The sequence below is a fragment of the Amblyraja radiata genome, chromosome 4, assembly GCF_010909765.2.
Source record: "Amblyraja radiata isolate CabotCenter1 chromosome 4, sAmbRad1.1.pri, whole genome shotgun sequence".
NCBI classification, from domain to species: Eukaryota; Metazoa; Chordata; class Chondrichthyes; order Rajiformes; family Rajidae; genus Amblyraja; species Amblyraja radiata.
Window position 1 is genome coordinate 120,967,372 of NC_045959.1, and position 18,476 is coordinate 120,985,847.

Below are 18,476 nucleotides of genomic sequence, written 5' to 3' on the forward strand. Positions count from 1 at the left end.
AGTAGGCCATTCGGCTCTTCGAGCCTGCACCGCCATTCAATATGATCATGGCTGATCATCCAACTCAGTATCCTGTACCTGCCTTCTCTCCATACCCTCTGATCCCCTTAGCCACAAGGGCCACATCTAACTCCCTCTTAAATATAGCCAATGAACTGGCCTCGACTACCCTCTGTGGCAGAGAGTTCCAGAGATTCACCACTCTCTGTGTGAAAAAAGTTCTTCTCATCTCGGTTTTAAAGGATTTCCCCCTTATCCTTAAGCTGTGACCCCTTGTCCTGGACTTCCCCAACATCGGGAGCAATCTTCCTGCATCTAGCCTGTCCAACCCCTTAAGAATTTTATAAGTTTCTATAAGATCCCCTCTCAATCTCCTAAATTCTAGAGAGTATAAACCAAGTCTATCCAGTCTTTCTTCATAAGACAGTCCTGACATCCCAGGAATCAGTCTGGTGAACCTTCTCTGCACTCCCTCTATGGCAATAATGTCCTTCCTCAGATTTGGAGACCAAAACTGTACGCAATACTCCAGGTGTGGTCTCACCAAGACCCTGTACAACTGCAGTAGAACCTCTCTGCTCCTATACTCAAATCCTTTTGCTATGAAAGCTAACATACCATTCGCTTTCTTCACTGCCTGCTGCACCTGCATGCCTACTTTCAATGACTGGTGTACCATGACACCCAGGTCTCGCTGCATCTCCCCTTTTCCTAGTCGGCCACCATTTAGATAATAGTCTGCTTTCCTGTTTTTGCCACCAAAATGGATGACCTCACATTTATCCACATTATACTGCATCTGCCAAACATTTGCCCACTCACCCAGCCTATCCAAGTCACCTTGCAGTCTCCTAGCATCCTCCTCACAGCTAACACTGCCCCCCAGCTTAGTATCATCCGCAAACTTGGAGATATTGCCTTCAATTCCCTCATCCAGATCATTAATATATATTGTAAATAGCTGGGGTCCCAGCACTGAGCCTTGCGGTACCCCACTAGTCACTGCTTGCCATTGTGAAAAGGACCCGTTTACTCCTACTCTTTGCTTCCTGTTTGCCAGACAGTTCTCTATCCACATCAATACTGAACCCCCAATGCCGTGTGCTTTAAGTTTGTATACTAATCTCTTATGTGGGACCTTGTCGAAAGCCTTCTGGAAGTCCAGATACACCACATCCACTGGTTCTCCCCTATCCACGCTACTAGTTACATCCTCAAAAAATTCTATAAGATTCGTCAGACATGATTTACCTTTTGTAAATCCATGCTGACTTTGTCCAATGATTTCACCACTTTCCAAATGTGCTGCTATCCCATCTTTAATAACTGACTCTAGCAGTTTCCCCACTACCGATGTTAGACTAACTGGTCTGTAATTCCCCGTTTTCTCTCTCCCTCCCTTCTTAAAAAGTGGGGTTACGTTTGCTACCCGCCAATCCTCAGGAACTACTCCAGAATCTAAAGAGTTTTGAAAGATTATTACTAATGCATCCACTATTTCTGGAGCTACTTCCTTAAGTACTCTGGGATGCAGCCTATCTGGCCCTGGGGATTTATCGGCCTTTAATCCATTCAATTTACCCAACACCACTTCCCGGCTAACCTGGATTTCACTCAATTCCTCCAACTCCTTTGACCTATTTCCGGCAGATTATTTATGTCTTCCTTAGTGAAGACGGAACCAAAGTAGTTATTCAATTGGTCCGCCATATCCTTGTTCCCCATGATCAACTCACCTGTTTCTGACTGCAAGGGACCTACATTTGTTTTAACTAATCTCTTTCTTTTCACATATCTATAAAAACTTTTGCAGTCAGTTTTTATGTTCCCTGCCAGTTTTCTTTCATAATCTATTTTTCCTTTCTTAATTAAGCCCTTTGTCCTCCTCTGCTGGTCTCTGAATTTCTCCCAGTCCTCCGGTATGCTGCTTTTTCTGGCTAATTTGTACGCATCATCCTTCGCTTTGATACTATCCCTGATTTCCCTTGTTATCCACGGATGCACTACCTTCCCTGATTTATTCTTTTGCCAAACTGGGATGAACAATTTTTGTAGTTCATCCATGCAGTCTTTAAATGTCTTCCATTGCATATCCACCGTCAACCCTTTTAGAATTAATTGCCAGTCAATCTTGGCCAATTCACGTCTCATACCCTCAAAGTTACCTTTCTTTAAGTTCAGAACCATTGTTTCTGAATTAACAATGTCACTCTCCATCCTAATGAAGAACTCAACCATATTATGGTCACTCTTGCCCAAGGGGGCACGTACAACAAGACTGCTAACTAACCCTTCCTCATTACTCAATACCCAGTCTAAAATAGCCTGCTCTCTCATTGGTTCCTCTACATGTTGATTTAGATAACTATCCCGCATACATTCCAAGAAATCCTCTTCCTCAGCACCCCTGCCAATTTGATTCACCCAATCTATATGTAGATTGAAGTCACCCATTATAACGGTTTTGCCTTTGTCGCACGCATTTCTAATTTCCTGTTTGATACCATCTCCAACTTCACTACTACTGTTAGGTGGCCTGTACACAACACCCACCAGCGTTTTCTGCCCCTTAGTGTTTCGCAGCTCTACCCATACCGATTCCACATCCTCCAAACTAATGTCCTTCCTTTCCATTGCGTTAATCTCCTCTCTAATCAGCAACGCTACCCCACCTCCTTTTCCTTTCTCTCTATCCCTCCTGAATATTGAATATCCCTGGATGTTCAGCTCCCAGCCTTGGTCACCCTGGAGCCATGTCTCCGTGATCCCAACTATATCATAATCATTAATGACTATCTGCACATTCAACTCATCCACCTTATTACGAATGCTCCTTGCATTGAGACACAAAGCCTTCAGGCTTGTTTTTACAACACTCTTACCCCTTATACGATTATGTTGAAAAGTGGCCCTTTTTGATTTTTGCCCTGGTTTTGTCTGCCTGCCACTTTTACTTTTCACCTTGCTACCTATTGCTTCTACCCTCATTTTACACCCCTCTGTCTCTACGCTCACACATTTAAGAAACCCTTTCCCTTTAACTCCATCCTCCACTATCCCATTCGACACCCCACCCCCTTATTCAGTTTAAAACCACCCGTGTAGCAGTGGCAAACCTGCCTGCCAGAATGCTGGTCCCACACCTGTTAAGATGCAATCCGTCCCTTTTGTACAGTTCCCCCTTACCCCAAAACAGATCCCAGTGATCTAAGAATCTAAATCCCTGCCCCGTGCACCAGTTCCTCAGCCACACATTCAGGTCCCGTGTCTCCCTGTTCCTGCTCTCGCCAGCACGAAGAACTGGAAGCAAACCGGAGATAACAACCCTGGAGGTCCTGCTTTTCAGCATTTTTCCGAGCTCTCTAAAGTCACGCTGCAGAATATTCATCCCCTTCTTTCCGACATCATTTGTGCCGACATGCACTACCACTTCCGGATGTTCACCTTCGCCCTTGAGGATTTTCTGCACTCTGTCCGTGACATCCTGGATCCTGGTACCAGGAAGGCAGCACACCATCCTCGCATCCCGTCTGTTGCCGCAGAAACCCCTGTCCGTACCTCTCACAATGGAGTCTCCCACTACAATGGCGTTGCCTGCCTTAGGCCTTTTTAGTTCTGGCTCAACAGCCCTATTCGCATCGCAAGCCAGTCCGCCGCCCAGTGTAAACACCTCTTCTGTCCCGACAACTTCTAAGTGGGTGAACCTGTTCACAAGAGGTACAACACCCGGGGACGTTGGCATTCCATGCTTCCCTCCCGTTCTCACTGTCTCCCACCTTCTCTCTTCCAGTACCTTAGGTGTAACAATCGTACTGTAGGACTTGTCAAGGAACGACTCCGTTTCTCGGGCGAACCGGAGGTCATCCACTTGCTTCTCCAGTTCCCCAACACGGCCCTTCAGGAGCTCTACCTGGATGCACTTCTCGCATTTGTAGCAGCCAGAGGCACCAGCGGTGTCCTTGACCTCCCACATACTGCAAGCATCGCACTGAATCAGCTTGCCTGACATCTCCTTCTTTCGTCTCAACCTCTCTAACAGCATTTAAAGGACATTTGGATAGCTGCATGGATAGAGAGTTTGGAGGGATATGGGTCAAACAAGCAAATGGGAGCAGCTTAGAGAGGGCATCTTGGTTGGAATGAGCCAGTTGATCTGAAGGGCCTGCTTCTGTGCTGTGTGACTACAGTTTGCAATTGCTATCATTTGTTCACTAATGTTGGTGCCTTGTTTGTAAATCATTCTTTGAATAGGCCATCCAATGAGGTTGACTCCTGCAACAGAAGAAATGGCCACCTTCTATGCCAAAATGTTGGATCATGAGTACACTACAAAGAAAATCTTCAGACAAAACTTCTTTCTTGACTGGCAGATGGTGCGTTTACTTTTGTTTTAGAGTCATAGAATCATAGAGTGAAATCACAGCGTGGAAACAGGCCCAACTTGCCCACACCGGCCAACATGTCCCAGCTACACTAGTCACAGAGTGATACAGTGTGGAAACAGGCCCAACTTGCCCACACCGGCCAACATGTCCCACCTACACTAGTCACAGAGTGATACAGCGTGGAAACAGGCCCTGCGGCCCAACTTGCCCACACCGGCCAACATGCCCCATTTACACTAGTCACAGAGTGATACAGTGTGGAAACAGGCCCAACTTGCCCGCACCGGCCAACATGTCCCAGCTACACTAGTCACAGAGTGATACAGTGTGGAAACAGGCCCAACTTGCCCACACCGGCCAACATGTCCCAGCTACACTAGTCACAGAGTGATACAGCGTGGAAACAGGCCCTGCGGCCCAACTTGCCCAAACCGGCCAACATGCCCCATTTACACTAGTCACAGAGTGATACAGTGTGGAAACAGGCCCAACTTGCCCACACCGGCCAACATGTCCCAGCTACACTAGTCACACCTGCCCTCGTTTGGTCGATATCTCTCCAAACCCGTCTTATCCATGTACCTGTCTATCGGTTTCTTAAATCTTGGGATAGTCCCTGCCTCAACTACCTCCTTCGGCATGCACAAATCACCCTTTGTGTGAATAAGATACCTCTCGGATTCCTATTAAATCTTTTCCCCTTCACCTTAAACCTATGTCCTCCGGTCCTCGATTCACCTACTCTGGGCAAAAGACTCTGCATTGACCTGATCTATTCCCCTCATGATTTTATACACCTTTATAAGATCTCCCCTCATCCTCCTGCACTCCCAGCCAACTCAACCTCTCCCTATAGCTCAGACCCTCTAGTCCTGGCAGCATCCTTGTAAATCTTCCTTGTACCCTTTCCAGCTTTCCTATAACATGGTGCCCAGAACTGAAGCCACAAGATTAATTCCCGGGATGGCGGGACTGGCACATGCTGAGAGAATGGAGCGGCTGGGCTTGTATACTCTGGACTTTAGAAGGATGAGAGGGTATCTTATTGAAACATATAAGATTATTAAGGTTTGGACTCGCGCTAGAGGCAGGAAACATGTCCCGATGTTGGGGGACTCCAGAACCAGGGGCCACAGTTTAAGAATAAGGGGTAAGCCATTTAGAACAGAGATGTGGAAACACTTTTTCACACAGAGAGTTGTGAGTCTGTGGAATTCTCTACATCAGAGGGCGGTGGAGGCCAGTTCTCTGGATACTTTCGAGAGAGAGCTGGATAAGGCTCTAAAAGATAGCAGAGTCGGGGGATATGGGGAGAAGGCAGGAACGGGGAACTGATTGTGGATGATCAGCCATAATCATATTGAATGGCGGTGCTGGCTCGAAGGGCCGAATGGCCTACTCCTGCACCTATTGTCTATTGAACAAATGCAGCCTCACCAATTAATTGAGAGAAATAGCGTAAACGGAAAAGGCTTTGCCAAACGGAGTGTGTTGCAGGAGGAGGTGGTAGGAACACGAGTGACGTGTTTTGCTCAGACATTATTCAGCCTCTTGAAGGTAGGTACAGGCACAGTATGGAGATGAATGTTCATTGTTAACATTGATAGTGTGAAGGACAGGCATTTGACCAGTTGTGAAGAATTCATATCAAGTATTCAGGTTGCAGCAATTTCATTGAGATGGCTGGTTAAATGTCTGTTCAGAGCAGGCATTATCCTTTGATCATATTGTACATTGTACAGTGGTGCACAGACTGACAAAGGGGAAAACATTATCCTAGAAGGAGATTTAGATTTGTCAGCTTTTATTAAGCAATATTGGTGGACTCTGCTCTGATGGAGCCTTGAGTGATTTCAAAAGGTTGAATGTCAAAGAATTGTTAATGCTCTGAGATGCTGACTACCATCGGAGAATAGTACGTCAAGGAAGGTAGCCGCTCATCTCCAGGCAGTGGAAGGTCTGTCCACTGCTTGGCTTGTTTTTGGATGCCTTCTATTTTAAATGTGTTGCATAAATTGTTAGAATTTAGCGATACAGAATGAAAACCGGCCCATTGACCCACGAGTCCGGGCCGACCCTGTACACGAGCACTATCCTACACACAATGTACAATTTACAGAAGCCAATTAATCTACACACCTGCCTGTCTTTGGAGAGTGGAAGGAAACCAGAGCACCTGGAGAAAACTCACTCGGTCTCAGGGAAAATGTGCAAACTCCATACAGACAGCACCTGTAGTCTGGATCAAACTGGGGTCTCTGGCACTGTACAGCAGCAACACTTTCGCAGGGCCACTATGTGTTCTTGGAGCAGCACAATATTTTACCATTGAGGTCTTCAAGAAAGGTTGGGGATTTTGCATATCAATTAGAGTATTCAAAGGTGACATAGACGTGTACAGCACAGGAACAGGCCCTTGAGCCCACAATGTCCATGGCAAACATGATGCTCAGTTAAACTAATCTCTGCCTGCATGTGATCCATATCCCCACATTCCCTGTATAGCCATGTGCCTATCTTCAAAACCTCAAACAGTGGTGCTAACCTCCATCGAGGAAAGCCAAACCAATTCCTGCAGGAGCACACCTTGCCTCTTAATAGAAGATGGAATACCAGTTAACATCAGCGTGACCGATGCAGACTCCTGGACTAGTCGTATTTGTCCAATGCTGATGATTGTAATCCAGTTTCTATCTTGTTTGTGGAGTGGGGGTTGCATGGCAGCTTGTGATGATGACCCAGGCATCATTGGGCCAGGCGCGATCATTCACTTTCTCTCCCTCACCTTTTCATTACTTTTAATCTTTCCCGATCACTTGTTCAATTTAGATTTTTGTTGTTTAGCTGCTGAATTTGTCTGTGTATTAGGCACTGCATTTCCAACATAAGTAAGTGTCTGCAAAGTGTTAATCAACACCACTGCTCCGTAAGTTTATATGACATGTATAAACTGATTTGTGCTCGGGTACTAAGTTGCATTACAGGCCTGAAAGACAGGCTATAAAAATGCAACTTTGAACTGATTTGAGTGTTAGATCTCGATTATAATTGTACCTCCTTTACTGTTTATGGATTTGCTCCTGGACAGGAAATGAGCGGCTCAGAGCAGTCGATAATCACCAACTTAAATAAATGTGATTTTAGCCGTCTTCATCAATACTTCACTGAAAAGACAGAGGCCAGGAAAATGTTATCCAAGGGGGAAAAACAGGTAAGAGATGTTTGTCAGGTAGAAAAATATTTCACTTGTTCAATCAGTTAGTACTCGCTTAGAAGTGCTCATTTAGTACTTGTTTAGAGATACAGCATGGAAACAGGCCCTTCGGCCCACCGAGTCCACGCTGAACATGGTCACCCATAGGTAGACAAAAATGCTGGAGAAACTCAGCGGGTGAGGCAGTATCTATGGAGCGAAGAAACATGTGACATTTCGGGTCGAGACCATGGTCACCCAAACGCTAGTTCTATCCTACACACACCAGGGACAATTTACAGAAATTAATTTACAGCCAATTAATCAACAACCCTGCATGTCTTTGGGATGTGGGAGGAACCCGGAGAAAGCCCACAGTCCCGGAGAGAACGTACAAACTCCGTACAGACAGCACCAGTAGTCAGGATGGAAGCCGGTCTCTGGCGCTGTAAGGCAGCAGCTCTACCCTTCTGCCACTGTAAGGCAATGAATGATGCTGAGGTACAATCTAAGTATTCGCAGTTCTCCAGAGGAAACAATGGGGAACCTATTTTTTCAAGCTTTTTCAAACTTACGGTTTTATTGATTAAATTAAAACTGTTGGCTATAAATATGTAAATTGTGCCATGAAGTTGGAGGTGAAAAAATGTGTAGGAAGGAACTGAACTGCAGATGCTGGTTTACACAAAGATAGGCACAAAATGCTGGAGTAACTCAGCGGGACAGGCAGCATCTCTGGAGAGAAGAAATGGGTGACATTTCTGGTCGAGACCCTTCTTCAGACAGGAACGATTCCTTGTTGGCTGAGGGGAAGGTGATAAGGAGGCATGCTGTTCAGTTTGCTCAAGATAGATGAGAAAACCGTAATAAGAAACCCTGATGCCGTTTTGTGGTGGTCTGAAAATGATTGTTGAAAAATACAAGGCTGGTAAATCGAGAGTGCCTTTTACCTACTAAACAAAATCCATTCTTTAGTAGCCAATTGGGGGGGATTCTTTCTAATGTTCAAGGGCATTTATGCTTTTATCCAACTGAATTTTAGAATAGAATAGAAGAATAGTGGGTGGTCTTATTCAAACACAAGATAGTAAGGAGGCTTGACAGGATAGATGTTGAAGATAGACACAAAATTCTGGAGTAACTCAGTGGGTCAGGCAGCATCTGTGGAAAACGTGGACAGGTGACGTTTCACAGAGTGCCGGAGTAACTCAGCAGGACAGGCAGCATCTCTGGAGAAAAGGAATAGGTGACGTTTTGGGCTGAAGCCCTTCTTCAGACACCTCCAGAGATGCTGTCTGACCTGCTGAGTTCTACTAACATTTTGTGTCTTATCTTCAGTGTAAACCAGCATCTGCAGTTCCTTCCTGCGCATGGTAGATGTTGAGTTGTATTTGCTTTTGGAAGAGTCACATAAGAGGCAGAGTTACAAGATCAGGGAACAAACTATTTGAGACGATTTGCATTGTTGTTTCCCAAAGAGTAGTGAATCTCTGGAATTCTCTACGTCAGGGGACTGGAGGCCAGATCATTAGAAATACAAGGTAGAGATAAATGTCCGAAGGGTTGGGGAATTGAGGGCTATGGGGAAACAAGTTCAAGTTATAGGAGCAGATTTGGCCCATCAAGTCCACTCCGCCATTCATGGCTGATCTGTGGATAAATGTGAGGTTATCCACTTTGGTACCAAAAACAGGAAGGCAGATTACTATCTAAATGGCGTCAAGTTGGGAAAAGGGGAAGTACAATGGGATCTGGGGGTCCTTGTTCATCAGTCTATGAAAGTAAGCATGCAGGTACAGCAGGCAGTGAAGAAAGCGAATGGCATGTTGCCCTTCATAACAAGAGGATTCGAGTATAGCAGCAAAGAGGTCCTTCTGCAGTAGTACAGGGCCGTAGTGAGACCACACCTGGAGTATTGCGTACAGCTTTGGTCCCCTAATTTGAGGAAGGACATTCTTGCTATTGAGGGAGTGCAGCGTAGGCTTACAAGGTTAATTCCTGGGATGGCGCGACTGTCATATGCTGAGAGAATGGAGCGGCTGGGCTTGTATACTCTGGAGTTTAGAAGGATGAGTGGGGATCTTATTGAAACATAGAAGATTGTTGAGGGTTTGGACACGCTAGAGGCAGGAAACATGTTCCCTATGTTGGGGGAGTCCAGAGCCAGGGTCCACAGTTTAAGAATAAGGGGTAAGCTATTTAGATCGTAGACGAGGAAACACTTTTTCTCACACAGAGTTGTGAGTCTGTGGAATTCTCTGCCTCAGAGGGCAGTGGAGGTCGGTTCTCCGGATACTTTCAAGAGAGAGCTAGATAGGGCTCTTAAAGATAGCGGAGTCAGGGGATATGGGGAGAAGGCAGGAACGGGGTACTGATTGGGGATGATCAGCCATGATCACATTGAATGGCGGTGCTGGCTCGAAGGGCCGAATGGCCTACTCCTGCACCTATTGTCTATTGTAAAATGGGTGGAACTAAGTGAAGTATGGAGTGAGAATCCAGGCATTATTCCTTGCAGAAATTAAAGATGAAAGAAGCCAAAGTGACTGAGAAATATGGCTACTGTATAATGGACGGGCACCGGGAAAGAATTGCCAACTTCAGAATTGAGCCACCGGGGCTTTTCCGTGGCCGTGGTGACCACCCAAAGATGGGAAAGCTGAAGAAAAGGATCATGCCAGAAGATGTCATCATCAATTGTAGCAAGTAAGCAGATTCAATGATCAATCCAAAAAATAAACGCTGCCCTGTGCTAGATATCATTTTTATCTTTCCACCTTTGAATCCTTGCATTATCAACACCCAAATTGGTTTCCTTTAACAATATTGCCAGTATGTATGCGGCTAAACGTTTCTGTAGAATCATACAAGCTACCCCATCTACGCTAGTCACATTTGCCTGCTATTGCCCCACATCCCTCTATACCTTTCCTATCCACTCACCTGTCCAAATGAATTTGTGATTGAAAAGAAAATGCCTCTACACCCACATCTAGCAGCTTGTTCCATACACCCACCAACTTCTGTGTGAAAAGTTTGCCCCTCAGATTCCTGGAAAATCTTTTCCCTCTCACCTTCAACCTGCAGTATGTCGTCTGGTTCTCGATTCCCCACCTCTGGGTAAAGGACTGTGGATTCCCCTCATGATTTTATACACCTCTATAAGATCGTCCCTCAGCCTCCTGTGCTCCATGGAATAAGGTCCAAGCCTGTGGAGCAGCCACTCCCATTAGCTCAGGACCATGACATTTGCTTCTCTTTGCAAACTGAGCCTGTGAATGCCCTTTGTAAATACTCCAGGTTTATCGAGCATTACAGCCTGCCCAAGATTTAGTTATGAGGTCTTGCACCTTAAATAACCTCCTCAGGACATTCTTCCTCATTCCTCATAAAGCCGCAGGCCGCTGGGCCATGCTCCAGTGGCCCTCTCCACCCCAAGCCCGAACAGCGGCATTGATCGCTTTGAGCTGGTCTCTGGCCAAACACAAGCACCTTGCACTAATTTTAGATGATCAGCCATGATCATATCCAATATCCAATATCCAATATCAGTACCCTGTTCCTGCTTTCTCCCCCATATCCCTTGATTCCAAGTAATGAAGTAGATTAAATTACAAAGAAGAAGCAGAGACACAGATCCCATTGTTTAATTCGAAGATGGACACAGAATGCTGGAGTAACTCAGCGGGACAGGCAGCATCTCTGGAGAGAATGATTGGGTAATGTTTCGGGTCGAGACCCTTCTTCAGACTGATGTCAGGGGAGTGGGCAGGACAGAGAAAGAATGTAGTCAGAGACAATAAGATGTGGGAGAACTGGGGAGAGGGAGGGGATGGAGGGAGAGGGAAAGCAAGGACTATATCAAAGCGAGACCAAGCGCAGGCTCGACGATCGTTTCGCTGAACACCTCTGCTCAGTCCGCCTAAACCTACCCGATCACCCGGTTTTCAGCACTTAAACTCCCCCTCCTATTCCTAATCTGAGCTTTCTGTCCCGGGCCTCCTCCATTGTTAAAGTGAGGCCCAGCGCAAATTGGAGAACCAGCATCTCATATTTCGCTTGGGTAGCTTACGCCCCAGCGGTATGAACAGTGATCTGAAGAAGGGTCTCGACCCGAAACGCAACCTGTTCCTTCCCTCCATAGATGCTGTCTCACCCTCAGCGCTATGAACATTGTCTTCTCGAACTTACTTTCCCCCTCTCGCCATCCCCTCCCCCCCCACCATTCTTACTGTCTCCAACTACATTTTATCTCTGCACCGCCCACTCCCCTGACATCAGTCTGAGGAAGGGTCTCGACCCGAAACATCACCAATTCGTTCTCTCCAGAGATTCTGCCTGTCCCGCTGAGCTACCTTTGATTTAAACCAGCACCTGCAGTTCTTTCCTACACATTTTGTCCCATTGTTTAATGATGATTTCACTCACCAGTTCAAACATAGATGGAAAAAAATCAGATAGTATTATTGAATAGGCATTTTATGAATGAATGAATGAATGAATGAATGAATACTTTATTGTCACATGTGACAAGTCACAGTGGAATTCTTTGTTTTGCATCTGCAAGGTATGCAAAGAGTTGCCACCTAAAGGCCACTGACAAAGTTCCAAATTATCCCACGCCAGGTCCTCTTTGTTCTCCCTCCCTCACAGCGCTTCCCCCCCCAGGCCAGGTCCTCCTTTGTCCTTCCCCCTCTCCTCACAGTGGGCGACTGTTGCTAAGTATTCTCGGCTATATTTTGCTGTCGATGCCCCTTTCTGAGACTTGTTAAGTTCCTAAACAAGTACACAAAGCTTCCCTGCTCACAGTCTGTTGATGAGTGATCCAGATGTAATTTGCACAAACATAGTTTGTTCAACTGTATTGCCTCTTTGTTAACTGTATTTTTCTAAATTGAACGTATTTGATCCAGAGATGCAAAGATCCCAGTGCCACCAGCAGGTCATCATTGGAAGGAGGTGCGTTTTGATAATAAAGTCACCTGGCTGGCATCCTGGGTGGAGAATGTCCAGGGACAAAATAAATACGTCATGCTAAACCCCAGCTCCAAACTTAAGGTGTGTATTTCTAGTCATTTCCTTCTCAAGATTGATTACACTATCCTATATTCTGAGTAGAAACAAGAAACTGCAGATGCTAGCGTACACAAGAGGAGACATTTACATTCACTGTGTAATTGAAACCGAGAATCTGGGAAAATACTATTCCGTTCCACATCAGCCATTGAGGTGTGTAGGAAGCAACTGCAGATGCTGGTTTAAACCACAGATGTTTCCACTAGTGGGAGAATCTAGGAGAGTCATAGCCTCAGAATTAAAAGAGGTTCTTTTAGGAAGGAGATGAGGAGAAATTTCTCATGAGTGTGATGAATCTGGATTATTTCGCCACAGACGTCTGTGGGGGCCAAGTCAGTGGATATTTTTAAGGCAGAGATAGAAGATTCTTGATTAGTGCGGGTGTCAGGGGTTATGGGGAAAAGGCAGGAGAATGGGGTTAGGAGGGAGAGATAGATCAGCCATGATTGAATGGCGGAGTAGACTTGATGTGCCGAATGGCCTAATTCTACTCAGATCACTAATGATATAGCCACAAAATGCTGGAGCAACTCAGCGGGACAGGCAGCATCTGTGAAGAGAAGGAATGGGTGACATTTTGGGTCAAGACCCATCTTCAGATTGAGAGTCAGGGGAGAGGGAGACTAGCGATATGGACCTGAAACATCTTGTGTCTATCTTCAGCCATTGAGGTGTTGTGTCCCAGTTAGCTGGATGCTAAACTCAATAGAAAAATGAATTGTTATCTCCAATAAGTAACTGAGCAACACAAGTGACGTTATGTTTTCTGTTGAAACCTACAGGGTGAGAAGGATTTGCAGAAGTATGAGATTGCCCGGCGCTTGAAGGGCAGGATCAATGCGATCCAACGTGATTATCGTGCAGCTTGGAAGTCAAGGGAAATGAAGACACGACAACGAGCAGTGGCTCTTTATTTCATCGACAAAGTACAGTTTTGGGTGTTTGTGCACCAATGCATTACAATATTTCCCCTTTTTAAGTTTAAGTTTATTGGCCATGTATTCACATACAAGGAATTTGCCTTGGTGCTCCGCCCACAAGTGACAACATGACACACAGTGACAGTTAGGAATGACACATAAAACATTAAACATTAATAATAAAACATTATTGATTAAACATGTAAGATAAGCTTAAAATGTTTTCTCTGTTGTGAGTTTGATTCCAAGAATTTGGATTAGTAACACAAGTTCACTTGTGTTTCTCCCTTTAATCTAAAAAACCCCTCTGTACCTTCATGGGCCTAATCTCTATGCAAATCTATTTTGGGATCTGCTTCCATCAATATTGCTGTCAAGTTCTCCACGATCATGATGAAATTCCTTATTCTATTTAAATGCGTTTATGACCTACTTGTGGGAGCAAACATTCTCCCTGATTGTTAATCAAAAGTCTTCATAATGTTGAATTTTCCAGTTGTTATTTTTGTCATTGGGATGTGTAGTAAGGATCTGCAGTTGCTTGTTTAAACCAAAGATAGCCACAAATTGCTGGAGTAACTCAGCAGGACAGGCAGCATCTCTCGAGAGAAGGAATGGGTGACGTTTCGGGTCAAGAAGGGTTTCGACACAAACAGTCACCCATAACATCCTGCTTACCAGACTTAATGACCTTGACATTAAAGGTTCTGCACTCAGCTGGCTCCGTTCCTACCTTTCCAACCGATCCCACTTCATCTCTCTCCATAACCACACCTCTGCTACAGCCGCTGTCACTCAAGGCGTTCCCCAAGGCTCTGTTCTCGGTCCCCTCCTCTTCATCATCTACATCCTCCCCCTTGGTCATATACTCCATCACTTCAAACTGGACTTCCAGTGCTATGCTGATGACACCCAGATCTATCTCAGCACCAAGTCCCCCCACCACCCCCTCTCTCCCATATCAGCTCCTGCCTGTCAGCCATCAAATCTTGGATGCAACTCAACTTCCTTAAATTAAACAGTAACAAAACAGAATTTCTCCTCATTGGCATCAAATCAACACTTACCAAAATTAACAACCCCACTCTCACTATTGACGGCACCACTGTCTCCCCATCTCCTCAAGCCCGCAACCTTGGCGTGATCTTTCACTCAACCCTCTCCCTTGAGCCTCACATCCGCCATGTTGTCAAAACATCATTTTTTCACCTCTGCAACATTGCCAAAATCAGACCCTTTCACACACCCCCCGCTGCTGAAAGACTCATCCATGCCTTCATCTCCTCCCGACTGGACTACTGTAACTCTCTTCTCTTTGGCATTAATTCCAGCAACATCAACCGACTCATAGAGTGATACAGTGTGGAAACAGGCCCTTCAGCCCAACTTGTCCACACCAGCCAACATGTCCCATCTACATTAGTCCCACCTGCCAGCATTTGGTCCATATCCCTCCAAACCTGTGCTATCCGTGTACTTCCTACCGAGAGCCGCGGTCTCCGGTAGGAAGCGGCCGATTCGGACACTCCAAGCCGCTGAGAGTGTTCTTCCCACACATCATCCAGCAAGAGGGCCTGAAACATCGGGCCGTCCTTAGCGGCGACTGCGGAGGCCTCAATAGGCCCCGGCCACGGGTGAACAGGAGGAAGAGGACTGAACTTTGGTGCCTTCCCTCACAGTGGGGAAACGTTGATCCTGCTGTGGGGGATGTTTTTTTGTTTTATGTTCTATAGTGTTGTGTTTATCTTATTTGTGTGCTGCATTGTAACTCACATTTCACTGCACCAATTGGTGTATGTGATGACAAATGTACTTTGTCCTTTACTTGGCTTTTGATTGAATAGTCAGATTTCACTGTATGTTTCTTGATAACAGGGCTGTAATGAGCTTGTTTGTCTGTGCCTCTACAGTTAGCCCTGAGAGCTGGGAATGAGAAGGAGGAAGGAGAGACTGCCGATACAGTTGGTTGTTGCTCACTCCGTGTGGAACATATAAGGCTGCACAATCACATCGATGGCATGCAGTGTGTGGTAGAATTTGACTTCTTGGGAAAAGACTGTATCCGATACTACAATAAGATTCCAGTGGAAAAACAGGTACCGATTGTAACTTCAGTAAGGAATGCATATACACTGCAAAATATCTGCAACATCTTCACCTGCGTTAATGCAGCTCTTTCAATTATTCCAGCTATGCTGTTTACAACCAGAAATGCCACTGTTCAAAAATCTCCACTAATTCATTCAGTGATGAGAGAGAGTCATGGTATGGATTAATAAGTCGCACAGACCCGTAGAGATCTAGTCACACTGACCCATAGAGATCTAGTCACACTGACCCGTAGAGATCTAGTCACACTGACCCGTAGAGATCTAGTCACACTGACCCGTAGAGATCTAGTCACACTGACCCATAGAGATCTAGTCACACTGACCCGTAGAGATCTAGTCACACTGACCCGTAGAGATGTAGTCACACTGACCCGTAGAGATCTAGTCACACTGACCCGTAGAGATCTAGTCACATTGATCCGTAGAGATCTAGTCACACACTGACCCGTAGAGATCTACACAAACTGACCCGTAGAGATCTAATCACACTGACCCGTAGAGATCTAATCACACTGACCCGTAGAGATCTACACACATTGACCCGTAGAGATCTACACACACTGACCCGTAGAGATCTACACACACTGACCCGTAGAGATCTACACACACTGACCCATAGAGATCTACACACACTGACCCGTAGAGATCTAGTCACACACTGACCCGTAGAGATCTAGTCACATTGATCCGTAGAGATCTAGTCACACACTGACCCGTAGAGATCTACACACATTGACCCGTAGAGATCTACACACACTGACCCGTAGAGATCTAGTCACACTGACCCGTAGAGATCTAGTCACACACTGACCCGTAGAGATCTACACACACTGACCCGTAGAGATCTACACACACTGACCCGTAGAGATCTACACACACTGACCCGTAGAGATCTAGTCACACTGACCCGTAGAGATCTAGTCACACACTGACCCGTAGAGATCTACACACACTGACCCGTAGAGATCTACACACACTGACCCGTAGAGATCTAGTCACATTGATCCGTAGAGATCTACACACACTGACCAGTAGAGATCTAGTCACACTGACCCGTAGAGATCTACACACACTGACCCGTAGAGATCTACACACACTGACCCGTAGAGATCTAGTCACATTGATCCGTAGAGATCTACACACACTGACCCGTAGAGATCTAGTCACACTGACCCGTAGAGATCTAGTCACACTGACCCGTAGAGATCTACACACACTGACCCGTAGAGATCTACACACACTGACCCGTAGAGATCTACACACACTGACCAGTAGAGATCTACACACACTGACCCGTAGAGATCTAGTCACACTGACCCGTAGAGATCTACACACACTGACCAGTAGAGATCTACACACACTGACCCGTAGAGATCTACACACACTGACCAGTAGAGATCTACACACACTGACCCGTAGAGATCTACACACACTGACCCGTAGAGATCTACACACACTGACCCGTAGAGATCTACACACACTGACCCGTAGAGATCTACACACACTGACCAGTAGAGATCTACACACACTGACCCGTAGAGATCTAGTCACACACTGACCCGTAGAGATCTACAGTCAGCTAATTTAAGAGGCAACAATGAGATTGCTAACATGGCCTTGATGTTTGAGTTACTGCAGATAAATTGTAGTCATTTCCCAATTGTGGCTGTTACTGAAAATGTGAATCTTGGATGAAATGGATCTCCATTTCCATTTACCAGGGATGGCATTTGCCTGGTAAAGAATTAAGAATGCCACCACCCTCCAGCTTATACCACTAATTTACACGCATTTATAGCAATGCCAATTTAGTTCATGTGATAGGAGCAGAATAAGGCCTTTCAGCCCATCAAGCCCATTAGTACGGGTGTTTAACCTCCAACACCCTTACTAATCAAGTATCTATGCCTTAAAATATCCATTGACGCCCTCCACAGCCGTCTGTGGCAATGAATTCGACAGATTCACCACCCTCTGACTAAAGAAATTCCTCCTCTCCTTCCTAAAAGAACGTCCTTTAATTCTGAGGCTATAACCTTAGTGCCAACTAATACATGATTGGGAGGTAACTGCCAAAGCCAAAGGGAATACATGTGGTTACCTGGTAAAGATGCAAACATCACATAGAGGGCACCAGAGGCCAGAATCACCTCACCACCCCCTCCCCGGCTCACCTATCCACCTATTACTTATCCTACCCCCACCTCTTTTTTAGCTTTTTCCCTCTTACAACAATCAAGGTTCAACCCAGCACATCACCTATCCATGTTCACCACAGATGCTGCCTGACCCGCTGAGTTACTCCAGCACTCTGTGAAACGTCACCTATCCATGTTCTCCACAGATGCTGCCTGACCCGCTGAGTTACTCCAGCACTCTGTGAAACGTCACCTATCCATGTTCTCCACAGATGCTGCCTGACCCGCTGAGTTACTCCAGCACTCTGTGAAACGTCACCTATCCATGTTCTCCACAGATGCTGCCTGACCCGCTGAGTTACTCCAGCACTCTGTGAAACGTCACCTATCCATGTTCTCCACAGATGCTGCCTGACCCGCCGAGTTACTCCAGCACTCTGTGAAACGTCACCTATCCATGTTCTCCACAGATGCTGCCTGACCCGCTGAAATACTCCAGCACTCTGTGAAACGTCACCTATCCATGTTCTCCACAGATGCTGCCTGACCCGCTGAGTTACTCCAGCACTCTGTGAAACGTCACCTATCCATGTTCTCCACAGATGCTGCCTGACCCGCTGAGTTACTCCAGCACTCTGTGAAACGTCACCTAT

At 45.9% G+C, this 18,476-nt stretch overlaps 1 protein-coding gene across 3 annotated transcripts in view; it reads left to right on the forward strand.

Moving 5' to 3' along the window:
* top1mt (DNA topoisomerase I mitochondrial) overlaps positions 1 to 18,476 on the forward strand; it is a 30,323-nt gene that overhangs the window by 3,377 nt on the left and 8,470 nt on the right. For all 3 annotated transcript variants that reach the window (XM_033020364.1, XM_033020363.1, XM_033020360.1), the window contains exons 3-8: positions 4,252 to 4,373; positions 7,474 to 7,596; positions 10,097 to 10,284; positions 12,492 to 12,636; positions 13,437 to 13,580; positions 15,485 to 15,670. In XM_033020364.1, coding sequence (XP_032876255.1) covers positions 4,260 to 4,373; positions 7,474 to 7,596; positions 10,097 to 10,284; positions 12,492 to 12,636; positions 13,437 to 13,580; positions 15,485 to 15,670 — 900 coding nt within the window. In that variant the 5' untranslated portion in view covers positions 4,252 to 4,259. The remainder of the gene's footprint in view (positions 1 to 4,251; positions 4,374 to 7,473; positions 7,597 to 10,096; positions 10,285 to 12,491; positions 12,637 to 13,436; positions 13,581 to 15,484; positions 15,671 to 18,476) is intronic.